This window comes from Chelonoidis abingdonii, chromosome 24, assembly GCF_003597395.2.
Source record: "Chelonoidis abingdonii isolate Lonesome George chromosome 24, CheloAbing_2.0, whole genome shotgun sequence".
Taxonomy (NCBI): Eukaryota; Metazoa; Chordata; order Testudines; family Testudinidae; genus Chelonoidis; species Chelonoidis abingdonii.
The window spans coordinates 13,946,442-13,969,755 of NC_133792.1; the positions used below are offsets into that span (position 1 = coordinate 13,946,442).

At 41.7% G+C, this 23,314-nt stretch overlaps 1 protein-coding gene across 2 annotated transcripts; it reads left to right on the forward strand.

Annotated features, from left to right (window-relative positions):
• DOLPP1 (dolichyldiphosphatase 1) lies at positions 1-18,173 on the forward strand. Of its 2 annotated transcripts, XM_032797742.2 has the most exons (8): positions 1-97; positions 8,397-8,497; positions 12,640-12,724; positions 13,003-13,102; positions 14,050-14,148; positions 15,703-15,831; positions 16,822-16,911; positions 17,760-18,173. In XM_032797742.2, exons 1-8 carry the CDS (start codon positions 22-24, stop codon positions 17,794-17,796), a joined length of 717 nt encoding a protein of 238 aa, XP_032653633.1. In that variant the 5' UTR covers positions 1-21; the 3' UTR covers positions 17,797-18,173. The 2 variants fall into 2 exon arrangements, with proteins under 2 accessions (XP_032653633.1, XP_032653635.1); XM_032797744.2 differs by lacking the exon at positions 8,397-8,497.
• The last annotated feature ends 5,141 nt before the right edge of the window (positions 18,174-23,314 follow it).

Below are 23,314 nucleotides of genomic sequence, written 5' to 3' on the forward strand. Positions count from 1 at the left end.
CCGGCCCGGTATCCGGGTAAAATGGCCGCAGTCGGAGAGTGCTCGCTCCCTGCTCCCTGGCGGCCGGTCTCCCTCACTCATGTCGAGTATCTTGCAGGTAAAGCTCGCTTGAATACCTCTACAGTCTCTTCCGTGGTCCCGGTTCGACGAGAGTGTACAGCTCTCGGCTCAGGGTGATTGGGGTCCCAACGCCGGGGTGGCAGCTGCCAAATAGTGAGCCATTGAACAACAGCTTAGGGCAAGAGGGACGCGCATGCGCACTGGTGCTGCCGGACTTACTACCAGATAGTGACTCCTCTGTGCTCCATATTGCGCATGTGCTCATCCCAGACTCCGGACTTCTAGCTTCAGGGGCTGCTGAGTGCATGGAAGTGACGGGGTCTCAGGGGACCTGCCTCAGCCCCACTGCAGCAGGCTCCTGGGGATCATGACGTGTCACTGCCTTGAAGTGTGTCACCATGTCACCCCTCCACGTTGCTGCCTTGCCATCTCTCATTACAGTGTCTTCTCATTATTCTTCGTTATGCTCTCACTGCCATGTGCTAACACCAAGGGTGGACCTCTCCTCTCACAACAGGAGGTTCCAGCATCGCTTCACAGTATTACTGTGTCATGACATCACTGTGTCACCGTTCTCCCTTACTATCTTGTTGTGTTCTGAGCTATGGTGTAGAGTTGCCTTAGTGGCACAGAGATGCTGGGATGCAAGTTGTCCCCACATTATGTTGGCATCTCACAACGTGGTATGCATGTCACCTTGCATTGCTGTGTTGCAGCATTGAACTGTCATATCCCCATGATGTTGTAGTGACTTGTTCTCGTGGCGTCCTGATGAAATGCTGTCATGAATGAAAGCATTGTTGCTTTGTGGTGCTGCAGTGATGTTGTCCCGGTCCTGAAATAGTTTTCAGGATTATTTTTAGTGGGTTCTGGGTAGGCAGGATTGTGTAAGCAGACTGTATTTTTGGCGGTGTTGAGCTTTGGTCAGATGATAGCATTCCCTGCGGGGAGATGTGCAGATTACAATCTCTGGGCTCCTTGCATGGAAACTTTTTTACAGGGCTTGATTTGGGAACTTGAATAGTACTTAAAAGGGCAGCTGTCAAAGTCCCTTCAACAGTGGTTAACCTTGCAGGACAGATCCTTTCCCAGCTATTGCATCACTGTGATTCAGTGCGATCCCATATTGTCTTTTATCAGGGGGTGTTAGTCTGTATCCACAAAAACAACAAGGCGTCTGGTGCCACCGGACTCCATATTGTCTTTTGACATTGCATCCTTGCAGTCCAGCCTATTTTGTGTTATGATGATACTAGTCTCTCCAGCTAGCAAGGGCAGGTTGGGTTGGTACTTTGAAATTCTCTAAACAGCACTTCTGGTGGTATTGGGGTTGGTTGGTTTGTTTGTTTGTTTATTTATTTATTTATTCTTGGTGATGGAGTGTTAGCTTGCATGACATGGTGAAATTCTTCCTGAAATTCCCCTAAAATTCTTCCTGAAGACCCAGTGGTCTGATGCACTGTGGCAATGGTCCTTAAAATCTCTCGTCTTAGGAGAGCTTTAATGTGGCGGGAGACCTGCTGCCATCCTGTTTTTCAGTTGCCAAAAAAGATGCTCCCTGGTTTTGAAATCCAGTCCAGAGTTTCCAGAGGGAACTTTTTGACCAAACAGCCTTTCTCTACCCCTGGCGTAGCTGCTCCATGTCTTTGTTGAGTGTTCCTTTGGTGTAATTCAGGAGTGATCATTCTCCGCATCTAATTTGGAGAAGTAGCAAACACACTGTGACAGAAGAAAACTGCAAAGAGGCCTGGAGAGATAGGGACAGTGGTGGCTGCAAGCACCAGTCAAAGAATTATTACTAATAAATGTAAAATCCAGCATGCAGGAAGGAGAAATAAACATCACAGAAACATAATGGTGAGACATAACTCAACAGCTATTCTCATTGTATTAAAGCAGATCTTTTTTTTTCAAGCTTGTCTTAATACTGTCCCAATATCACTTTCACGTATGGTCCTGGAACCTTAAAATTCTATCTGTCCTGTTAAGGGATTTCTTGTCTGCAGGGTGAATTGCACTGGAGAAACATTAAGTTCCTGGTATGTGTGCATGTAAGTGTAACTCTCACACCTTCTGGGTATGGTGTTCTGTCCCCTCTAGTGGCACTGAGACCACATAGAGAGAGAGAAAGAGACTGAGTCTGCCCTTAGCTAATGGCCAATTGGCTTTTAGCTCATGCAGTAGAGGCTCATGGACTAAGCTCCAGAGGTCCCAGGTTCGATCCTGCCCACTGGGGTCTGTTGGTATTATATGAGCATGTTTTTCTTCAGGACAACTGGGATTTTTAAGGATCTCTGACTTCTTGTTTCTTTAAGAAAAATGAAGGAAGGTGTCCGTAAGAGGCTCTGTTTTGATAAATTGACCTTGATATAGAAAAATGTGGCATAGCAACTCTTGTTCTTAAAGAAATATGGAGAATTTTGCTAGTTTCTTTGCGTAGTACCCTTTTAAAAATTCTAGACTTTGAGCAGCTAAACATGTTTAGGTGGCGCTGGGCACTAACAAAGTTAGTATGTATAAGTAAACGAGGCATATAAGCAAAGCAAAATAACGTGTGCAGAAATTTAAAATATAGTTTTTAAAAATTTAAATATATAGTTGTATAGCACTTAGTTGTTGCTACTTAACTAGCTGACTGTATGTTCTATAAGAATGTTTGTTTTGTTTGTTTGTTTGTTTGTTTTTTCTTCCACTGTTCTTTATTGTGACTTCTGCTGGGATTGTAGCTCTTCAGAGCCAATGCTTCTTTAATATCTTAGTGCTTTAAGCTTGGTTTTCCAGCGGAAATGTGTCATGATGTGATGTGAACCTTGTCATGCCACAGCATCACATCATCCTCAAAGATAGCTTGAGACTGTTCTTAATGTCCTGCAAGTTGTACTGGCAGGAAATGGACAGTCTCATGAAAAATAAGACACATGGCAACACTTCATGCATTTTTCCATCAGCGTAGAAAGTATGGATGGAGTGGAACATACTCATATCATGTAACTAACCATGGGTGGAGGGATAGCTCAGTGGTTTGAGCATTGGCCTGCTAAACCCAGCGTTGTGAGTTCAGTCCTTGAGGGGGCCATTTAGGGATCTGGGGCAAAAATCTGTCAGGGGATTGGTCCTGCTTTGAGCAGGGGGTTGCACTAGATAAGCTTCTGAGGTCCCTTCCAACCCTCATATTCTATGATTCTATGTCTGTGGTTGCTTCTTTTTCCGCAAGTTTGTGCGATAAACAGCACTGCCACAAATAGACATTTCTGTAGGAAACAGTGGTGACGGCGGTAAAACAAGACCCCGTGATAGGATGTGGTAACAGTGCCATTAATTCATATTTTCACATTACATTCAGGTTATGCTTAAGTGGTAAACCTCACATCTTTCCAGTCAGTGCCAAAGGGGATGCTGGGTAAAAATCATACTTGAAAATAAATATAGCCAGAGGCTAATGTAGAAAATTTAATGTGCTTTTCACCATGACTGCTGCTTCATCGATTTGCATTTTGGATAACTTAAAATAAAGTAGTCAGTTTCATCTTTTGTTTCTTGAGCCCAAAATGCTCTAGGGAATGTTTGAGTTAAAATAAAACTTAATACTGAATTTTTTGTTTTTCATGGAATCGTTCTTATCAACCTTACGGCATCCCTTTTAAGCTATTAGAGGTTTGGGGAATGAGGAAACTAAAAAATAGTTGCATAATCTTGTTTTTAAACCAGGTCCATGGAAGCACTTAATTTTGTAGCCGCTTATTAATTTTTCCCTGGGAATAAACTTCTGTAAGAATAGATAATATATTATCTACTTGTGCCACTTCTAAAACTTGAAAAAATAGCTAGCCTTGTTTTCTCAGATTCCCCTTCTGCCCCCAATGCATTATCCATCGAAGATTTAATGCCCTTTCCGCCGTTGGATCAGAGCTGCAGTAGCTACAACCATCTACTAAACTAGTGAGTACATTATTGCTAGCAGGTTTCTAGCATGGTTTGCTTGACCAGTGTGGACAGGCAGGGTCTCTTTCCTGAGAGCCAGGCAAGAAACAATCACTCACAGTCAACACATCACTACTTAGGTACCTATCCACCTACATAGTCTACTCTGTAGTATGGCTTTAGAATATGGCTGTACTGGAACCCTACTGGTATTAATAGTGTTTAATATATGATAGCACTGCTCTGTTCCAAGTAGGGCTGTCAATTAATCACAGTTAACTCACGCACTTAACTAAAAAAATTAATCGTGGTTAAAAAATTTAATCACAGTTTTACTCGTGCTGTTGAACAATAGAATACCAATTGAAATTTATTAAATATTTATGGATGTTTTTCTACATTGTCAAATATATTGATTTCAGTTACAACACAGAAAACGAAGTGTACAGTGTTCAATTTATATTACTATTGGTTACAAACATTTGCACTGTAAAAATGACAAACGAAATAGTATTTTTTCAGTTCACCTCATACTAGTACTGTAGTGCAATCTCTTTATTGTGAAAGTGCAAATTACAAATATAGATTTATTTTTTGTTACATAACTGCACTAAATAACAAAACAACGTAAAACTTTATAGCGCCTAAAAGTCCACTCAGTCCTGCTTCTTGTTCAGCCAATCCCTAAGAGAAACAAGTTTGTTTATATTTACGGAAGATAATGCTACCTGCTTCTTATTTACAGTATCACCTAAAAATGAGAACAGGCATTCACATGGCACTTTTGTAGCTGGCATTGTAAGGTATTTACGAGCCAGGTATGCTAAACATTGATATGCCTCTTCATGTTTGGACCACCATTCCAGAGGACATGCTTCCATGCTGATGATGCTTGTTTTAATAAAAAAAAAAAAAAGTTTGTGACTGAACTCCTTGAAGAAGAATGATGTCTTCTGATCCACCATTTTACCTGCATTCTGCCAAATATTTTGTGTTATGGTAGTCTCGGATGACGACCCAGCATATGTTGTTTGATTTAAGAACACTTTCACTGCAAATTTGGCAAAACGCAAAGAATGTTCCAATATCAGATTTCTGAAGATAGCTGCAGCATTCGTCCCAAGGTTTAAGAATCTGACTTGCCTTCCAAAATGTGAGAGGGATGAGGAGTGGAGCATGCTTTCAGAAGCCTTAAAAGAGCAACACTCCGATGCAGAAACTACAGAACCCGAACCACCAAAAAAGAAAATCAACCTTCTTCTGGTGGCATCTTACTCAGATAATGAAAAAATAAACATGCGTTGGTCCACACTGTTATCGATTGTTATCGAGCAGAATCCATCATCAGCATGGATGTATGTCCTCTGGAATAATGGTTGAAACATGAAGGGACATATGAATCTTTAGCACAGGGATCCCCAATGCGGTGCCCGCAGGCGCCATGGTGCCTGCGGGGGCATCTTAATGCGCCCACGTCCTGGCCCCTGGGAGAGCACCCGCCAAAATGCCGCAATGGCATTTTGGCAGGGATGCCTCTCAATGACGACACTTGTCACCGACAAGTGATGTCATCGAGAGGCATTGCTCCCGAATTTTGGCGGGGACGCCTCTTGATGACATCGCTTGCCGTCGACAAGCGACGTCCTTGAGAGGCATTGCTGCCGAAATCCCGCTGAAATTCGGCAGCATTTCGGCGGGTGCTCCACCTCCGCAGAGGTCCTTCGGATGGCACCTACCAGCCGAAAAGGTTGGGGACCACTGCTTTAGCACATCTGGCACATAAATATGTTGCAACACCAGCTACAGCAATGCCATGCGAATGTCTGTTCTCACTTTCAGGTGACATTGTAAACAAGAAGTGGGCAGCATTATCTCCTGCAAAGGTAAAAAAACTTGTTTGAGTGATTGGCTAAACAAGAAGTAGGACTGAGTGGACTTGTAGGCTCTAAAATTTTATATTGTTTTATTTTTTGAATGCAGTTTTTTTTGTACATAATTCTACACTTGTAAGTTCAACTTTCATCATAAAGAGATTGAACTACAGTATTTGTATTAGGTGAATTGAAAAATACTGTTTTTGTTTTACAGTGCAAATATTCGTAATAAAAATAAATATAAAGCAAGCACTGTACACTTTGTATTCTGTGTTGTAATTGAAATCAATTTGTTTGAAAATGTAGAAAACATTTAAATAAATGGTATTCTAGTATTGTTTAACAGCACGATTAAGCGTGATTAATTTTTTTAATCGCTTGACAGCCCTAGTTCCAAGTGCTGAACAAGTTTTTCAAACAGGATTCAGATTACCTGAGTAAATGATTCCTGTTATACATCTATACAGCGTTCTGTGTTTGAGGCGCTGGTTCATGGATTTTGAGCTCAGGTTCTTCCGCAGGTCACCAGCCATTGCTGACTAGTTGACTTGCCGTATTGGTTCTACTGTATGATATTGGTGGAATCTTTGTTATGCTCTCTGTAGTTCTACTTTGTATCCAGTGTGACTTTATCTAAGACCAGCTGCTTGTAAAGATAGATGGTGTAAGACTATGGGAGAAATACAGTCCCTCCTCAGAAAACAAAGTAAAAATTGTCCACAATTTATTTATTTTTTTAAATTAATTTTACAGTATTTTAGTCTAACCAAATTTTTAAAATTTATACATACTACAGATTAGCAAAGTGAATGCTTTGATAAATAATGATCCCTGAACTAGAGACCATCTCTAATAGATAATCCTTGAATTGAGACTACTTTGAAAGCATACCCAGGACTTCAGTACAATTTTGGTCGTCCAGCCTGAAGGCGTATGATGTTCCTCTTGCATTTATGTAGTTCTTGATGTTTAGATGTAAGGAGCCTGATTCTCTGTTTTCTGGCACCTTGTGGAGTCACTCACACCTTGTGGTGTCACTTATACCAGTGCAAAGTGGGCATAAAACATTACCATTCTGATCTGGTAGCATTTGAAACCCACTTTGCATTGATGTTAATGACTGTTCAAGGTCAGTGAGCCAAAGATCTATTAAGGGACCCCAGGTTAAATAAAAACAAAATAACTTTTTTTTAGGGCTCTTCTGCCATTAACTTCAAGTTCCCATTGGTTTTACAGAATGAAACTCGTCAGCCCGTTCCCTTGGTGTTGATGCTCTTGGTGTTTCCCAGTTGTGAGTGACACAGAGCCGGCCATGGGAAGGAAGTATGCACCGTGTGTCCGAGGTGACTGAACAACCCTCTGGCAATGAACCCAGCAATGTGAATTTTGTAACAGTGAGAATACTTTTGTTCAGGGATTGAAGTTAAAGTTCATCATGGCAAATGCTGTTCAGCTCAAAATGAGGCAATTAGAGTGTGTTGGGGAAAACGTTCTGCATTATACAGTGGAAGGAAGTGAAATTGATTTAGAAAGGAATCAGGTATTTAGTCGTGCAGAAATATTCTCTTAACAAGTGGGCAGGAGGGATCAGGTGCTTAGTGATGGGGATTGATCCGTCTGTGGCCATGTGGTGAGATAGGAAGAATCTTGCTGTCTTTTGGAGATTAGCATAGAATGGCTTTGACCCTTTCTTGATTCAGCTGATACCGGTCCTCCTTTAAAAATATCTCCAGTGTAGCAAAGCCTTTTGGGATGTCTTTTCTTCTGTGAGTTTCATATTGAATCTGCAGTGATGACTGGCATCTTCAAATGATGCTGCTGGTTTATGTCTTTTACAATATCTTCTATTAAAAATAAATGGAAAAACTCCTCTTGTGGTGAGAAGCTGATCTTGGAGTAAAATGACTTTGGCACTTTCCTATTGGCTTTGAGCCTAGGCTTACCTTTTCCAAAAGAGTTCATGGGGACCACGTGTTCTTTTAAGTGAACAAAGAGATATGGTGCTTTGGCAGTAGGAAAGGGTGATTTGGACTGAGTCATATAGTGTGTACCATGTATTGCCATTTTTCACCTCGGACATTTGTCTACCCCGATCCATTCTATCTGAAGCCATTACAGATGGCTCTTGAGACACTTTGTTTTCTTCTGTGAGATTCTGTAATGCAGCTTCCCAACTCTAGCTATGGGAGGCTGTCTAGGTGGGAAACTACTCAGTCTCTCAATACATGTTGTAAGCTGTCGGACAGAAATTGCAGTTGAATTATGCTAAGCTCATTTCGTTTTCCCTTGGGTCCCAATCCTGAAGCTAATAACTACCACTCTTCTTGCTCTTCAGCACCTTCAGTCCCTGCTAACACTTGGGATGAAATGCTGAGTCCAAGGAAGGGAGCCTGGGTCTGCCATGTAATGCTAGGCCACTGATCTGGTGAACTCACACCTTTACTGTCAATGAGCTCTGAAGCACTAGCAAATGGCCGTCTCTATGGCTATCAAGCACACACAAAATGCAGGCTGATTTGTTTCTCTCATTTGCTTCCTCAGGTGATTTCTCTGGTCAGCTCTTAGCCTACTTGAGTCTTTGTCCAATTTTCATCATAGTCGGCTTTGTTACACTCATCATATTCAAGAGAGAGCTTCATACGGTGAGTCTTCCTCTTTCCACCCCAGGTACTTCACGTGGCAGGAGATGTGAGAAGGGAGACGAAGGCAGGAGAGATTTGCCATTACAGAGCTACCATAACAAATGTGACCTCTTTGCCTAGAGGAAATCGCAATTAATTGTGACACTCTTGAATTACTGTCAGGCCTTAGTTCATTGCCCTGTCTTGCCCTATAGTGTCCCTTCTCTGAATTCCTGGACCAGACATGCCATACATTTCAGTGATTGTTGCAAATTTTCTGCCTCTCTTTGTGAGAAACTAAAGTGGGACTTTAATAATGTTATTATTTCTGTCTTGTGCTGTGATCTCATGAGATCTTGGGCTAAGCAGGGTCATCCAGGATGAATGGGAGATACAGGAATAGGAAGAATACCTCATATGCTGCAGGAGATGATATTTGTAATTCTGTGGGATGCACTTTCCCCTCTGGAAGGGTTGTGCTGATGGAGGTGCTGTCTGTTGGATGAGATGTAAACATGGGTCCTGATCACTTGTGGTCACTGATACATTTTTGTAAAATGAGGAGATGTTCAGCCAGTATACTACTGGTAATTTCAGTCTGGATAATTATGTTCGGCCTCTCTAAATTGTCCCTCTGGTGTCAGGTGAATACAATATTCTTCACTTCTTCTCAGCTGTTTGTCATATTGCCTTGTTCTGTAAGACGTCTGTCTAAGATTGGCTGCATCTTGATGGAGGATGAAGTGATTCTTGTATTTGTTTTGTTTTTCTTCCTAAGAGGTTGTAAAGCTTTATTACCCAATGTTTAAGTGATTTTATTTTTCAGATTCTTTTCTAAATGGGTTTCCCCATGTCATTGTCTTGGTGCCATATGTTTGCATTAATCTGTGAAGATCACTGACACTGATGCCAGTTTCAATAAGAGGCAGCCTTGCCGGTCATCTTAGTCATTAAGGGTCAGATTTTTGGGAGTGTGAGCGCCCACAGGTCTATCTGATGTTGTGAGTATTCAGGACCTCTGGAAATCAGGCTGTGTGTGCCTGCAAAGCCCATTTCATCTCTTTATGTGAAACAGCAAGAGTAGGAGTGACTCCTACTTCTCTCCTGACCAGAAGCTAGTCTTTTCGCGATACATCATGCCTCAAGGTCTCTGCTATTTGTCGTGACAAGTAGCTAGGATGGGATGGCTGAATACATTCCATAGAAGGGATTACAAGCCATTCATCATAATTGCCTTTTGTAAACAAACAGGTAAAATGGAGTCAGTAGTAGGATTATGACATCAGGTTTCTGATATTGCTATGTTTATATAAAGCAACACTGTTATGGGAACTGAACGGCTCAGGTGATTGGTAATAAACCTCTAAGTTACTAGTATGATTGCTGCCCAAGGAAGTAGCTACTGAAAGTCATAACAATCTAAAGGCTTCTTGGAAGTCTATGTGACCTGAATTGGTAATTCCAGTCCAATCTCTAATGGGCAGTTTTCTTTATCGTAGGAAAAAAAATCAAATTAGGCACAAATTGACCTCCCCATTTTAGCAATCGGCAGAAATACTGAAGATAGAATCCGTCATAAAGACTGAAACCTTCTTTCATTTCTAGAGGTGATGCCTGCTGAAGATTGGGTCACTTTGGCAGGGGGCATGCATGGGGGGAGCTTGCATTGCCTCTGCCTATGTTGTATCTGCTCTGTAAATAGAAGACAGTGTTTAGGACTGTGAATCCAGCTTCCTTAAGCCCTAAATTCACTTATCTTTATATGGTGCCTTTTGTCCCAGAAGATCCTTAAATAAATAAATATACACACACACCCCGATACTTATTTTACAATCTCTCGCTCGCTCTCTGCATAGAGAGAGATTGTAAGGTAAGCGTTCTGAGACCTTCTGAGAGAGAGAGAGAAAGAGAGAGATTGATTGTATAATATGTATATAAGAAGTATTATTTGTGTGGAGGGGGGAGTAGGAGGGGGGGAGAGAGAAAAAAAAATAAGAATAAGAATACAATAAAGATCACAGAGATGGAAAAGGCTTGTTGCATCCATCCCCTTTGTAGGGGAAGTTATGGTACCTCGATAGATGAAGCACCAGGTATTAAACTGCCACTGCACTTGAGCTGTACATATGTGTTACAGTTTAACATTCTTTTAAGATTTTTATTTTACAGTTGCAAGGTAAAGCATTCAAAAATAAGATATTTCTCCATGAAATCTTTGCATGCACAAGTAGGTTGTATTTATTATGATGGGAAGTCCACTGCGAAGTCAGAAATAGACCGAGCTGTACTGGGCCTAGTGGAGGCCTGAAACACAGAATAACATCTTTTTTTCTCTTCTTGAAACTCTCTGCCTCATTCACCGTCTCTCCTGTGCAGTGAATGAGGCAGGCAGGGATCCTCTAAAACAAACAGTGTGTGAAGACATAATTAAAGACTGTATCATAAAGTCTATGAACTAGGAGGCTGAATTAATATTGCATAAACAACCTTAAGTTTGGCATTTCCTAATGTTGATTTTGCAGCCTGTGAAGTGCAAAGAATTATAAGCACCAGGTAGTAGATTTGAGACTAAAACTAATGCTGTCCTGTTGGTGCCCAGAACACCTTCCTCCAATGGTAAAAGTAACTTGAATCGTAATGAGGAGCTCTTGCTGCACCTGCCCGTGAGGAATGGGTGCTGTGAAGGAATGCTGCTTCTCTCAGCTGGGGAAGGCATCTCCTCCTCTTGCTCAGTCCAGAGGGTCAATAGGGAGATGCCTCATTGTCCCCTGTCCAGAGCTCTAGCTCTGCCTGGGAGCGTTCTCAGTTCAGTTACCATGTTAAAAACACTCTGTAAGGCTGTAGTAGATGGGATGTTCAAGAGACTAGCAGCAAATTGCTACCACTCTCTACTGATCTTGTGTAAATGGCAAGGCCCGGAGGTTTATAACTCATCCATGTATTGGTAGATTTTTCCTAGAAAAAGCAAAAGGTACCTCTCTCTGAGTCCAGAACCATTCCCTGGCAGATCTCGCTTTCCTGCTCTAAACGTGGAGGTGCTAGAACTCGTCAGAGAAACAGTTAATTGAGCCAAAGTTAACATGTTTTTTTCCCTACTTTTCTCCCCCAGTGTCATTCTCTGAAATGGCTGATCTGTGTTCGTTTAAATTTAAAAACAAAACAAAATCTGCAACCCGAGCAGAGAACAAGCCTGACGGGCCATCGTTCAGCAAAGTTCTAAGCAACTGAAAACGGGCTAGTAATAAAAGTGTAAGCAGCTAGGCAAGCGTTAGTGTTAATGGTGATTACTAATTCTGCCTATAGAAAGGAACCACCATTGGGTTGGAGTGTGGCAGCTCTTTAGCAGCACACAGTATACTGACCCACAGTTTAGCTCAGGAAGTGAAAAATCTCATAACTATTTGAAACTGGAGGGGGAATTTAGGGAGGCAGAATACGATTATGCAGATTGGAATTTGGCCAGGATGGTAGGGCTAAAAGAGGGAAGGACTATTCTGGACTACAGACGGAAATTGCTACTGTTTTTATAATCTGTCCAGGTCCAGAATGTACCTTGCCTTTAAAGATGTTAGAAATTTGTGGGGAACAGCTTCAGGATGATGATGATTTTCTGTAAGCTGTTCACTGAAGAGAAAAATAAAATAAAAAGCCGCCCTTTTAAGCAGAGCATTTCAACAGCATCAAATGTGCTCCCTCTGTTGGTCTGCAGCAAACAGTTGAAAACATATTGTCAATTTAAAATCTAGACAATTAAAAAAAATAATAATTCCAGCTATGACACTACTCTTGGAGCCCCTCTGCCAATATTTTCTTTTTTTTTTTTTATTTTATTATTATTCTCTCTTCTGTGGCTCTGTGAAAGACTCCTGCAAACAGTGGAAACTGAATATATATGAAGTGCTATCAAATGCACAAAGTAAATAGACTGAAAAATATTTTTTCTAATCTCTTTTGTTTAGCGTAATCTCAAGTGTTACTTGTAACTGTAGTAGTTTAAAAAAAAAAATCAGAGAGAAAGTGGTGGTTTTGTTTTAAGTTGACTGTGTCCCTTTAAGGAAAATTCGTCCCAAGGGTTTAATGAGATGCATGCCGTTGAGATGACACAGTAGGAAGTTGAGAGATGGATGCAGAGTCATAGGCTAACACAATTGTCTCTGTCACAGATATCTTTCTTAGGGGGGCTGGCATTCAACGAAGGAGTGAACTGGCTAATAAAGAATATTATCCGTGAGCCACGGCCCTGTGAAGGCAAGTATGGCCTGGTGGCTTGGGGGAAAGAACGGGTACGTGAGTTATCTTTGAACTGTGGTGATGATAATTGGGTTGAAGGGTGGTTTTGTCTCAGGTCTGGTATGTTGTGTTTGCACGTTCATATGGCGGTTGGGAAGGGACTCTTACAGTGCAGCTCATCAGAGAAATGTATTGTAAATTCACACATGCACCCCAATACTGTGCCCTGGCTGGATTTTTGAAGTGTTCAGGCTACTGCTCTGTATTGAGCGTACTGTTTCTTCTTCTCTTCTCAGAAGCCCATTCAACGGTGACTACAAAATACGGGATGCCATCCAGTCACTCTCAGTTCATGTGGTTTTTCTCTGTTTACTCGTTCCTGTTTCTTTATTTAAGGTGAAGCTTCTTCATTAGGTTTTGGCTGTTTTACGCTTTTGACCTCTGGGGGCATTTGGAACGGGTGGCTACCTTCTGGTGGCATGCCTTTCCTTCCTATAGGTAGAGCTGAAGTCCAGGACCGGTGCAATCTGTTGTGGTGGGGTGGGATTCCCTCTGGAGTGAGTTCATCCCAGATTGAATATAGGACTATGGGCTCTGCCGCTGCCTGAGAATATTGATTAGTGAGGGGAAGGTGTCCCCTGATGCCATTGCTCCCAGTAGCATGAGTCCTTCGGAATATGACTGTGGTGACGCAGTCTCTTTTGAATCATGCTGAATTCTGAGACTGCCAAAATCCATGCTGGAATGCAATTGGGGAAGTAGGAAGGAGGAGAGAAGAGCTATCTTCTCATGAGGCTATTCTCCCTTGTTCTAGTGACCCTGCAACCTCTGCAGTGATTCCTGCTGCCCTCTCACATGACCCATTCATGGTTTGTCTCTGGTGCTAGGCTTGCATTCTCTGGTGTAGGACTCCCCTTCTGAAGTCCTCATTGCTCAGCTATGGCTACCTCCTGCAGCTCTATAATATGGAGGAGCAGGAGAGATCAGACAACCCTCCTATACTGTAGCCAACACAAGTGAGCAGCTATAAGGAGCTCTCAGGCATGATGGTTGCTTATGCACTCTGTGCACCTCCCACACCAGACATAATGGTACTATGGGCACATTGGCTCCCTTTGTAGTACTCTGCATTAACACCTGGACACTGGGGTCGGGCTTTCTCCCTTGCATCTTCTTGGCAGCTGCAGTTGGATAAATTAGCACTGGAGTGTTAAGAGGTTATCCATGAGGGCTATGGCTTCCTTAGGTCACTGTAATTTGGAGGGGTGGGTGTTCCGTTCCCTATCACCATCTCTTTTCCACTGCACTAATGGCTTTCCTCCTGTCTTTTTCCTTTTTCCCAGAATGCACCAAACAAACAATGCCAGGTTTCTGGATTTACTGTGGCGACACGTCCTATCCATCTGCCTTGTCACAGTGGCCTTTCTAGTCTCATATAGTAGGTATGGAGCAGCCATTCGTCTTATTCCTATATACTAACCCTTGTCCTTGTGGTTTTTTGACAGTACTTTATCCTCCCCCATTTGTGGTTCAGTTCCGGATAACTGTGCCGGAAATACCAGGGGCTGAGGGAGTCCTGAGTTGCCAGGGACTCTTCAGAATGGAAGCTCTTTCTTTTTCTCTGGATTTTTGTTTCCTGGTCTACTTTGTCCCTCAATAGTCACTTCAAAAATTGCAGTCCAATGGGTGGCTTAAGCTTATATGATTGCACTGGGCCCCATCGCTGCAAACCCAACTATGTGGAGGCTGGATCATTGCGAAGAGGGTTGGTCATAGACAGGGAGGGACTTGCATCGAGTCCTGCATCTCTGTCTTCACACATGGATCTGCAAAACTGAATACCAGTGCTTCCCTCCCCATTGTCTCTGGCCTCCATGTCCAGGGGGAGGTATATATATGCTAGCAAGCTAGAGATAATGAGGTTAGTTCAATCAGGGAGGATGAGGCCCTATTCTAGCAATTGAGGTGAGAACAGGGCCTCATCCTCCCTGATTGAACTAACCTCATTATCTCTAGCTTGCATATATATAACTGCCCCTGGAAATTTCCACTACATGCATCTGACGAAGTGGGTATTCACCCACGGAAGCTCATGCACCAAAACGTCTGTTAGTCTATAAGGTGCCACAGGATTCTTTGCTGCTTTAACAGATCCAGACGAACATGGCTACCCCTCTGAGTCTAAATGTAGTCACAATTGTTTGGCTTCCATCATCTTGCAGTATGAACAGACTTAGTCTGTGTGAGTAATCTCTATGTGCCAGGATAATCTAACATCATTTCTGCTGTGACCACTACCAGCTAAAAAGCTCTACGCTGTCTGCAGCAATGGAGCCTTCATACTGATAAATTTGAGGTGAGCAAAAACCATGACAAAATAAGTTCCCTTCACACTATATATTCTCAAAAACAATGGGGAGTCAGGTAGCACCTTAAAAGCAAACAGATTTATTTGGGCATAAGCTTTTGTAGGTGGAAAAAAAACAATTCTTCAGATCCATGGAATGAAAACTACTATATATTCTGAAAGCCTTTAAATCCAGGCTTCGGAGAGTTACTGAAGGATCTGCGGCTGGCTCTGGAAAAATCTCTCCTGGGATCAACAGCAACAGGCTCCCAGCTAGTCTGAACTCCTTCTATGGGAAACACGCAGACACCTTCTTAGGTATTGGGCTTCTCAGATTTAGCAATATTCCTAAACAGAAATTTATGTACACAGAAGGGTCTAAGTTGTTTCCTGATTATCCATTAGTGGATGTGGGGAAGCCTCAGCATGGGAGGATGGGCTGCATGATCTCTCAAGGTCCCTTCCAGGTCTACATTTTTATGATTCAATATCTTTTACATAGGTGCCACTTGGCTGTTTCACATCTGGAAGATAACCTTCCTCTGGCCTTTACAGGGGCCTATAAAACACAGTAACCAACTGTGTGATGCCCTTATTTTGTCTGAAATCCTGACTTTTTGGTAATTCTCCTTTCTTGTTTCATCTGAAGGGTCTATCTGCTCTACCACACCTGGAGCCAGGTCTTATATGGAGGTGTTGCAGGAAGCATCATGGCCATAGCCTGGTTTGCGTTCACGCAGGAGATCCTAACTCCCTTGTTCCCAAGGATAGCTGCGTGGTAAAAACCTTTTATACTATTCTGTGTTATGTTTTAATCTCCCATGGCCTCACCCTCCTGCAGAACCAGATACTTGTCCAGCACTGTATCCCTCAAGTTTACTCGGTGTACCACAAAAGGGGCCACAACAGTGTTTACCTCTCGAAATGTGCTGAACCAACTGGTAGTTGGAGCAGCATGACACCCTTGCAAGGGAGTAAAGTCCTAGTCAACCTGCACAAGGATAGAGAATTCATACCATATGGTGTAAGAAAACCAATACTTCAGTCTGGGATACTTCAGTCTGTGAAACCAAATGATTATGATGATGATCTATAGGAATGCAAACCCCCACGTAAAGCGGTTTAAACTGTGCACAGTTTCCCAATGGTCTAGAGGTTAGATCAGGGAACTGGGAATAGGGACTGCTAGATTCTGTTCCCTGCTCTTCTTACTGATTCCCTGTGTGACCATGAGCAAGTCATTTTAACTTACTTGTGCCACCATTTCTCCATCTGTAAAATGGGGATACTTCCCTACTTCTTGGGGGAGGAGGAGGAATTGTGAGGCATAATTGTGCATAAAGTACTTTGAGATCCTTGAAAGAAAGGTGCTAGAGGAGAGCCCAGTGTTATGAGGTAGCACCTCCAGGAACTGGTACTTCCTGATCTTCCCCATCTGTTTCTCCAAATGCTCTCTAATGGAAAGGCTGAGTCCAATGAGTCAGATCTCCTCTTACCACACCGAACAAAAAAATGAGAATCAAGTGAAATGGCAACTTAGTTAAATTTAACTAGACTAGAAACCTTCCTAATAAGGGAGGAAAAATGGCACATTTCCTGGTAGAATTACATAGTGCTGTTTTCTAAATACACAAAACCTGTCCAGATTTGCGTTGCAGGTAGCAGTGGTAAATTTCACACTATTTCCTCCATGGCTTATTGGAATTAGGAAAGAAAATGTTTTAATTCTCTCACCCTCTTTTTCTCCCCCAAACCTTGATAATTTTAGGCCAGCTTCAGAGTTCTTTTTAATCAGGGATACCAGCCTCATTCCCAACATCCTGTGGTTTGAATACACAGTCACCAGAGCAGAGGCAAGGTAAGCAGGATGGTAGGAGGTTCTGCACACAGGGAGGTGTATCTAAGCTGTTACATGCACCAATAGGATAATGGTTTATTTACCTGTATCAGTTGTAATTTTATTTACATATATGAAAATTAAAGTAGCTGATGTGGGTAGCTTTTATGGACAGGGTAGTATAGAGTGTGAAAAGAGGCCAGATTGTGGGTTGACTTTAATAGGTATATTTAACCATACACTCTATCTCATAGAACTGGAAGGGACACCAAAGGGTCATCAAGTCCAGCCCCCTGCCTTCACTAGCAGGACCAAGTACTGATTTTTGCCCCAGATCCCTAAGTGGCCCCCCCAAGGATTGAACTCTCAACCCTGGGTTTAGCAGGCCAGTGCTCAAAACGGGGAAAAAGTGATAAGTACAAATGATTCCAAACACAAAGCCATAGGGGACTGTAATAGTAGGGGAGAAACCAAATGTTGCAACCTATGTTGTAAAGGGTCCCTCTGGATGCAGTAAAATGTATAACTTGAGCAGAGTCATCTGGAGTGGTAAGGCTCCATTTTATGCTGTGTGAGGTGAATTTGGTATTCCATAAAAAGAGAGTCACAATAAGGTAGCCACTGTGTAACCATGTCTGGTCTCTCGCATACACCTCTTTGCTAATGCACGTTAGTTGTGACCTACAGATCCTCTGGTTATTCCAGACCTGAGCCTGTAAAAAGCAGGAATTACCTCTCTTGACATTGGATGTGGTGGTCTGGTCTATGCAGCTCATTTTATTCCTCCCACCGCTTTATGCATTGAGTGTGCTATGATGCCTGGTGACAGGGATCTACCTCACTCTGCCACCTCTATGTTCGCATTGCAGAAACAGACAGCGCAAGCTAGGTACGAAGCTCCAGTGACTCAAGACATGGGAACAGAATGCAGGAATTAATGGAGAAGGACAAGAGTAGAGACCTGTACAGACCTCGAAGCAGCAAGGAGTCTTCACAGATGGACCAAAGGAACAGGCAGGGACCATACTCAAAGCCTGGAGGCCTTTGCTCTGGCTTTTGCAGCTAGCTGGATGCTCCCTGATGCATGTGGGACCGTGAAGGAGCAGAACCTCATTTATAACACAAATGCACATTGCCAGTTGGAATGTACCATCGTGTCTGAGTCACGGGAAGGGGGAGAAAATACCTGATGGCTTGTTTGGGGGAGGGAGAACCAAAAAAAAAAATCATTTGTGACATTTTTTTGCAGCATGAAATATACACACTATTTATTTTTTTTTTTTTTAATTGAACTATTATTTTTGGGGTGGGTGATGCATTGATTGTGTATTTGGAAGAAGACAAAACCAAAATTAGGTCTTGCCTAATTTAGGGTTTTGAATTTGTGGGGGACATAGGGTGACTTAGACAGGAGGGGAGGAGTTATTTCTTTTCTTTCCTTTCTGCAACAGTTGGGAGAGCAAAATCAATTCCTGCTGCACTTTGTAAGAATATAAAGAAACTACTAAAGATTTGCTTTTAAACACTAGTTACATTCCTGTGTACAAGCCTGCACGGATACCACTGAGGGGGAGGAGGGGGTTAAAACACAGAGGAAAACCTAAAATCTACTAATTTTTTTTTTTTTTTCACGGCTGCTCCTGTTGTGTAATTACCCAGGTGTTTACCCAGGCCCTCTTCTTCTTTAGTGTCAGTAACTTTGGTATACACATTACAACTATCCCTCCACTCCCTCTTCCTTTTGTACTTTTATGATCCCAGAGCTGCTGGGACCTCTACAGTTTCTGTTGCTCAACTTAAGCCAGACTCTGTTGTTGATTAAGGACACCACTATTAAGTTTAAATAACTGCTAGTTAAGGCACAACCTCATGCTTTTAAGGATTACCCCAAAGTCATTTAAAAAAAAGCTTTTACTGGTATTAAAAGTTTATATGATCAGTCTCTGCCCTAAACCCTTTTTCTGATAATGAATCTTCCCTGAGCTTTTCAGCCATCAGTAAACTTTTTATTTTTATAAAAAGTTTGAGTGCTTATGCCTGGCTTTAGCACTGCATGAATTACTTTTGGAGAGCCCAGTTAGATTCAAACACAGGTTACTGCTGAAACGGGGCAGTACGTTTTAACCCTGGCAAACATTTCCATGGGTCATGCTGATTTGTTTTGGATTCTGCAGTAGTCAAGACTATTACAAAAGTCTGCACCGGCTCCCTAGAATGCATAACTCCTAAGGGATCTTGCCCTTATACTGTGAGGACTTTCATTTCTCCTTCCTTTTTCATTTTGACTGTTTTTTCAAGCGATGAACTTCCTTAGTCTGGGGTTCTGGACAGTAAGTTCTGCTGCTAGATGCTTGGGTACCATTTCCCTGTGATAGGATATCTGACAGCCTCTTTGACCCTACCTGTACTTAGAGCCTCTGCAATAGGCTGATAAATATTTTAAGAAGACTATACTAACAGTGAGTCAGCAGTGCATCCTGAATGTACTTCATGGCTGTGCAAAGACTGTTCCATTGCACTTTTTAGCCTGTAATCAAGAATTACAATGAAGTTCAGCAACAAGGTGGAGAGACTCATGGTACAATTGGCTTGAAGTTTTATAACGGGAAGGCCAGGGCAAGTACAGCTACCAAGCTGGGTCAAAGAGGAGGACGTTAGCATCTGTCTGATACCGTCACCTGTACCGAGGGATAGTGACTATGCATACCCATCTATGTCTTACTGCATGTTTTACTAGCTTCCATTAAAAAGCTACTGAGGCTTCATAGAAAACTCATTGGTATGTACTGATGCAAGATGTGGTTTTGCTCATATCTGATCATCTCTGTATTTTTCTGCCACCTTAATTTGAAAACAGCATTTTAAAGACTTCATCTACTTCTCTTGCCATGGTGTGTGTGTGTGTGTGTGTCTGTGAATGTTATGAATTGGTTGCTATAGAACCTAGTCTATCCTAATCCCAGAATTTGGCCCAGGAAGAGTGTCCTTTTATTTTAATGTGATTAAGAATGAAAACCTTTTAACACATACTTGTTCTAAACTGAATATCTTTCTCTGTAGCAGCAGGTTTTATTTTTTTTAAACTAAGGATTAGGGGAATTTTAGTCTATTACAATAAATTTCTCTAATTGAGCACTCATTGGAGTGATCTAATATGAACTCTCCACACTGAGATTTCTAGTGCATTTGCACATAAAACAATAGCACTTTTATTTCTCATAAAAGCACTTTGGCTGGGCTAATCTCCCTCTCTTTTTGAGCTGTGGGCTGTGACTTTAATAGGCATTAGCTCAGGCCTATAACCATTTCATTAAAATAGGCCACAGGGAGGTGAGAGAGAGGGGAAAGGAAGTGCAAGTATCTAAGTTAGCTAGATAATAGGGTAGTGTAGTAATGAGTTAGGCACCAGTGTGGAATGCAGTACTAATTGGTTCTTTATCTTCTAACCGCCAAGTAAATAAAATTTACCATCATTCTTCTCCCTCACTTTAAAAAAAAAAAAAAAAGTGTGTGTGTGTGGGAGGGGGCAGTTGAGTCATTTTCCCAAAGATGAGGCAAAAAATGTAAATTGCTTCAAATGTAATTAACACATCCCTCAGCTCTTCCATAGAGCCTGTCATCCTAGAGAAGTGGAAAAGTCACCTTAAAAACTACATTTACTTTCATTTCTAATGATTAACATACTGCATGGCTATGGCAGTGTTTGTCTACAGTGCATTAAACCCTACAACTTCATAGAACCATCAAGCCAGTGCTCTGCAATGTGTGATTAGGGAGATAGCTGTATGCTTCTCCAACACAGTTCATGCCATCTGCTTTCTCTGGCCATTTATACTATAGCACCATAGCTATGCTGCTGCAACTCTAGCATAGATTCAGACTACAGCAAGGGAAGGGTTTTTTCTGATTGCTATAGGACCTCCATCTAAATGACTGATAGGCACATTCTTCCATTTTTCTAGCTGCGTCTACAGAAGGCGTTAAGTCACCATAACTACAGTTCCCTCCGGTGTGGATTTGTCATACGCCTGTGTGTTGTAGCTATATTGATGTAAGTTTTAAGTGTAGACTGGGTTTCGGTCTGCTTCCTTTTTCCATCCCCGAGAAAGCTGCATGTTGTTTGACATAGCAATAAATGCCTATAAAGGCCCTTTGTACATTCTTGGCCAAGTTGAGCAGCCTAGGAGATAAGTGAAACTTCAGCTAGAAGCTGACAACTTGTCAGTACGTAGCCTCCTGCCTTTAGCTAAGTGGATTGAAAAGGAGCAAGGAAGATAGATGACTGCCCTCAGAGAACTACTCCTTGCTTTCTAAGTAGCTGATCTCTTGCTCTTCTCCCTTACCATGGAAGATGATAAATTCCTGTGTGACCTATTGCTCTGTGACTCTCAATGAACATCCTTAGGTAAAGATCATCATCAAACTTACACCTAGAGCATTTTGTGCATAGAATCAACCCTGCTGGCAACATTTATACTTTCATTATTTATATTGGAAGAACATCACCAATCCTTGCAGGACACTGATTACATTATCAAAAAAACATTTAGTGCATTTAACTGGCAGAGCATGCAAAGTCACTGGCTGTGCCATCAACCACAACTCCATTCCAAGAGTTTAGTTGTACATTATAAATCTACATATTTCCCTAATTATTCAGAAAATCAGTAGTTTCTTCATAACTTTTACATAGCCTTTAAGATCATGGACACTTCTTGGGCAAGTGACCAGCTCATAAAGAGTAAACAAACAAACAAACAAATCTGGCACTCACAATAATCAGTCACAGCAAGACAAAACACTTTTAAAAGAGAAAACCCTGTAAACAGTTGTAATGTAATATAGCAGCTCCCCTGTTAATTCTGAAGAGAGAATGCACAAGCAGGATCTTTTGTGTTTCCCTGTGTATGGCACATAAAGACCTCAGCTCCACAGCTGGAGAAATGTCACTGAAGTCAATGCAATCTCCAGCTTTAAATCTGACTTAAGAATAAAATCAGACCCATCCCCTGTGTTTTCCATTATTAGCAGAGTGCACTTCCATCTCAGCCTTTTCAGTGAGCACTTGCCTTTCAATGATTGTCTCTCTTATTGAAGGGGGGAAAGAGAATTCTTAGTTTCTCAAATTAGCCTTGTAATAAGAATAATGCCAATATGTAGCGATACTGTGGTTGAAGGCACTTGGTCTTTGGCCCCCTGGCCACAGACCACAGTAGGGTAACATCAGTTATCAGCAGGCATTATATTGACTCATTACATACAGGGAGGGGGAAAAAAGTTTACTTTGTTTCTGACTAAAGGAATCTCTTCCAGAATAAAAGCCTCCATAAAAAGTAGTGTTTTTTTAAATCCCAGCAAGACCTTATCCATTCCAATTCATTCCAGAAGGTTGCAGTCTCTTAAATGGTTATGTAAGTACTTATTACATATAATAAATATTAATAGAGACTAAGATTTTGGGTGGCCTCTTGTAGCTTTCAGTCTCATTCATTGTGGAAGAATCAGATAGCTGGAGCAGGTGTGTTTGTGCTCAGAGCTTTGCGTTACATGCTCCCATTGCTTTCTAACCATCTCATTCCATTTATAATATTTTTTAAACTTAAATTTTGTAATGGAGGTTTGGACAATCTTTAGCTGCACAGGTGAGTTTCAGTAAAACTTTCCCCTTATTTAGTTGGGGGGTGGAATTTGAATTTAAAACAGAGCAGGTTTGCATCAATAAAAAAATTAGATGAGGTGACTAAGTGCTCATAAAAGAGAGGTTTTCAATAATAGTAGGATGAACGTACTTCAAATAGGTCGCGCCCGTCTACCAAGGCACCTTGATTATGAATGCTCTCGAGGCCTAACACCAGAAGAGCAGCAATGACCCTACTGGTTGGGTGGCTTTGTGATATGGACAAGTTTTCATGTGATAAAACAGACTACAAACTCAAGCTATTCCTTGGTTCAGTACCCATATGTCTGGGCTTGCAGAACTACCATTATTCCACTGCAGGAATAGCATTGGTGGGGGAAAACAACACATCCACTTTTCTAATGGTAGTAGATCTATGGTTTCAGATGCAGCCCTAGGAAAGATATTGGCGGTTTTAATTCCTTTCTTATTGTGTCACAATATTTTTTTAATTGCACATTTATAAATATATAATTCCTTCCTTTATCAAGGTTCAATCAAACCAGCACAGACATAACTATATTCCACAAAAGAGCAAAATTATAAATCACCATGGGTATAAACAATATTAAGGCAAGAAGAAACCAGGTTCTGCTGAAGAAGCGCTGTCAGATTCCTATGGAAAAGGCTGTTGTTGGGAGCAATGAACAGACATAGTCTATACATCCTAGAGTAGACTTCTGTGCTTTCTTTACTACCACAATCTTGGCAGGGGAGAAGTGTCATTCTGCAGCCTTTTTTTTTTCC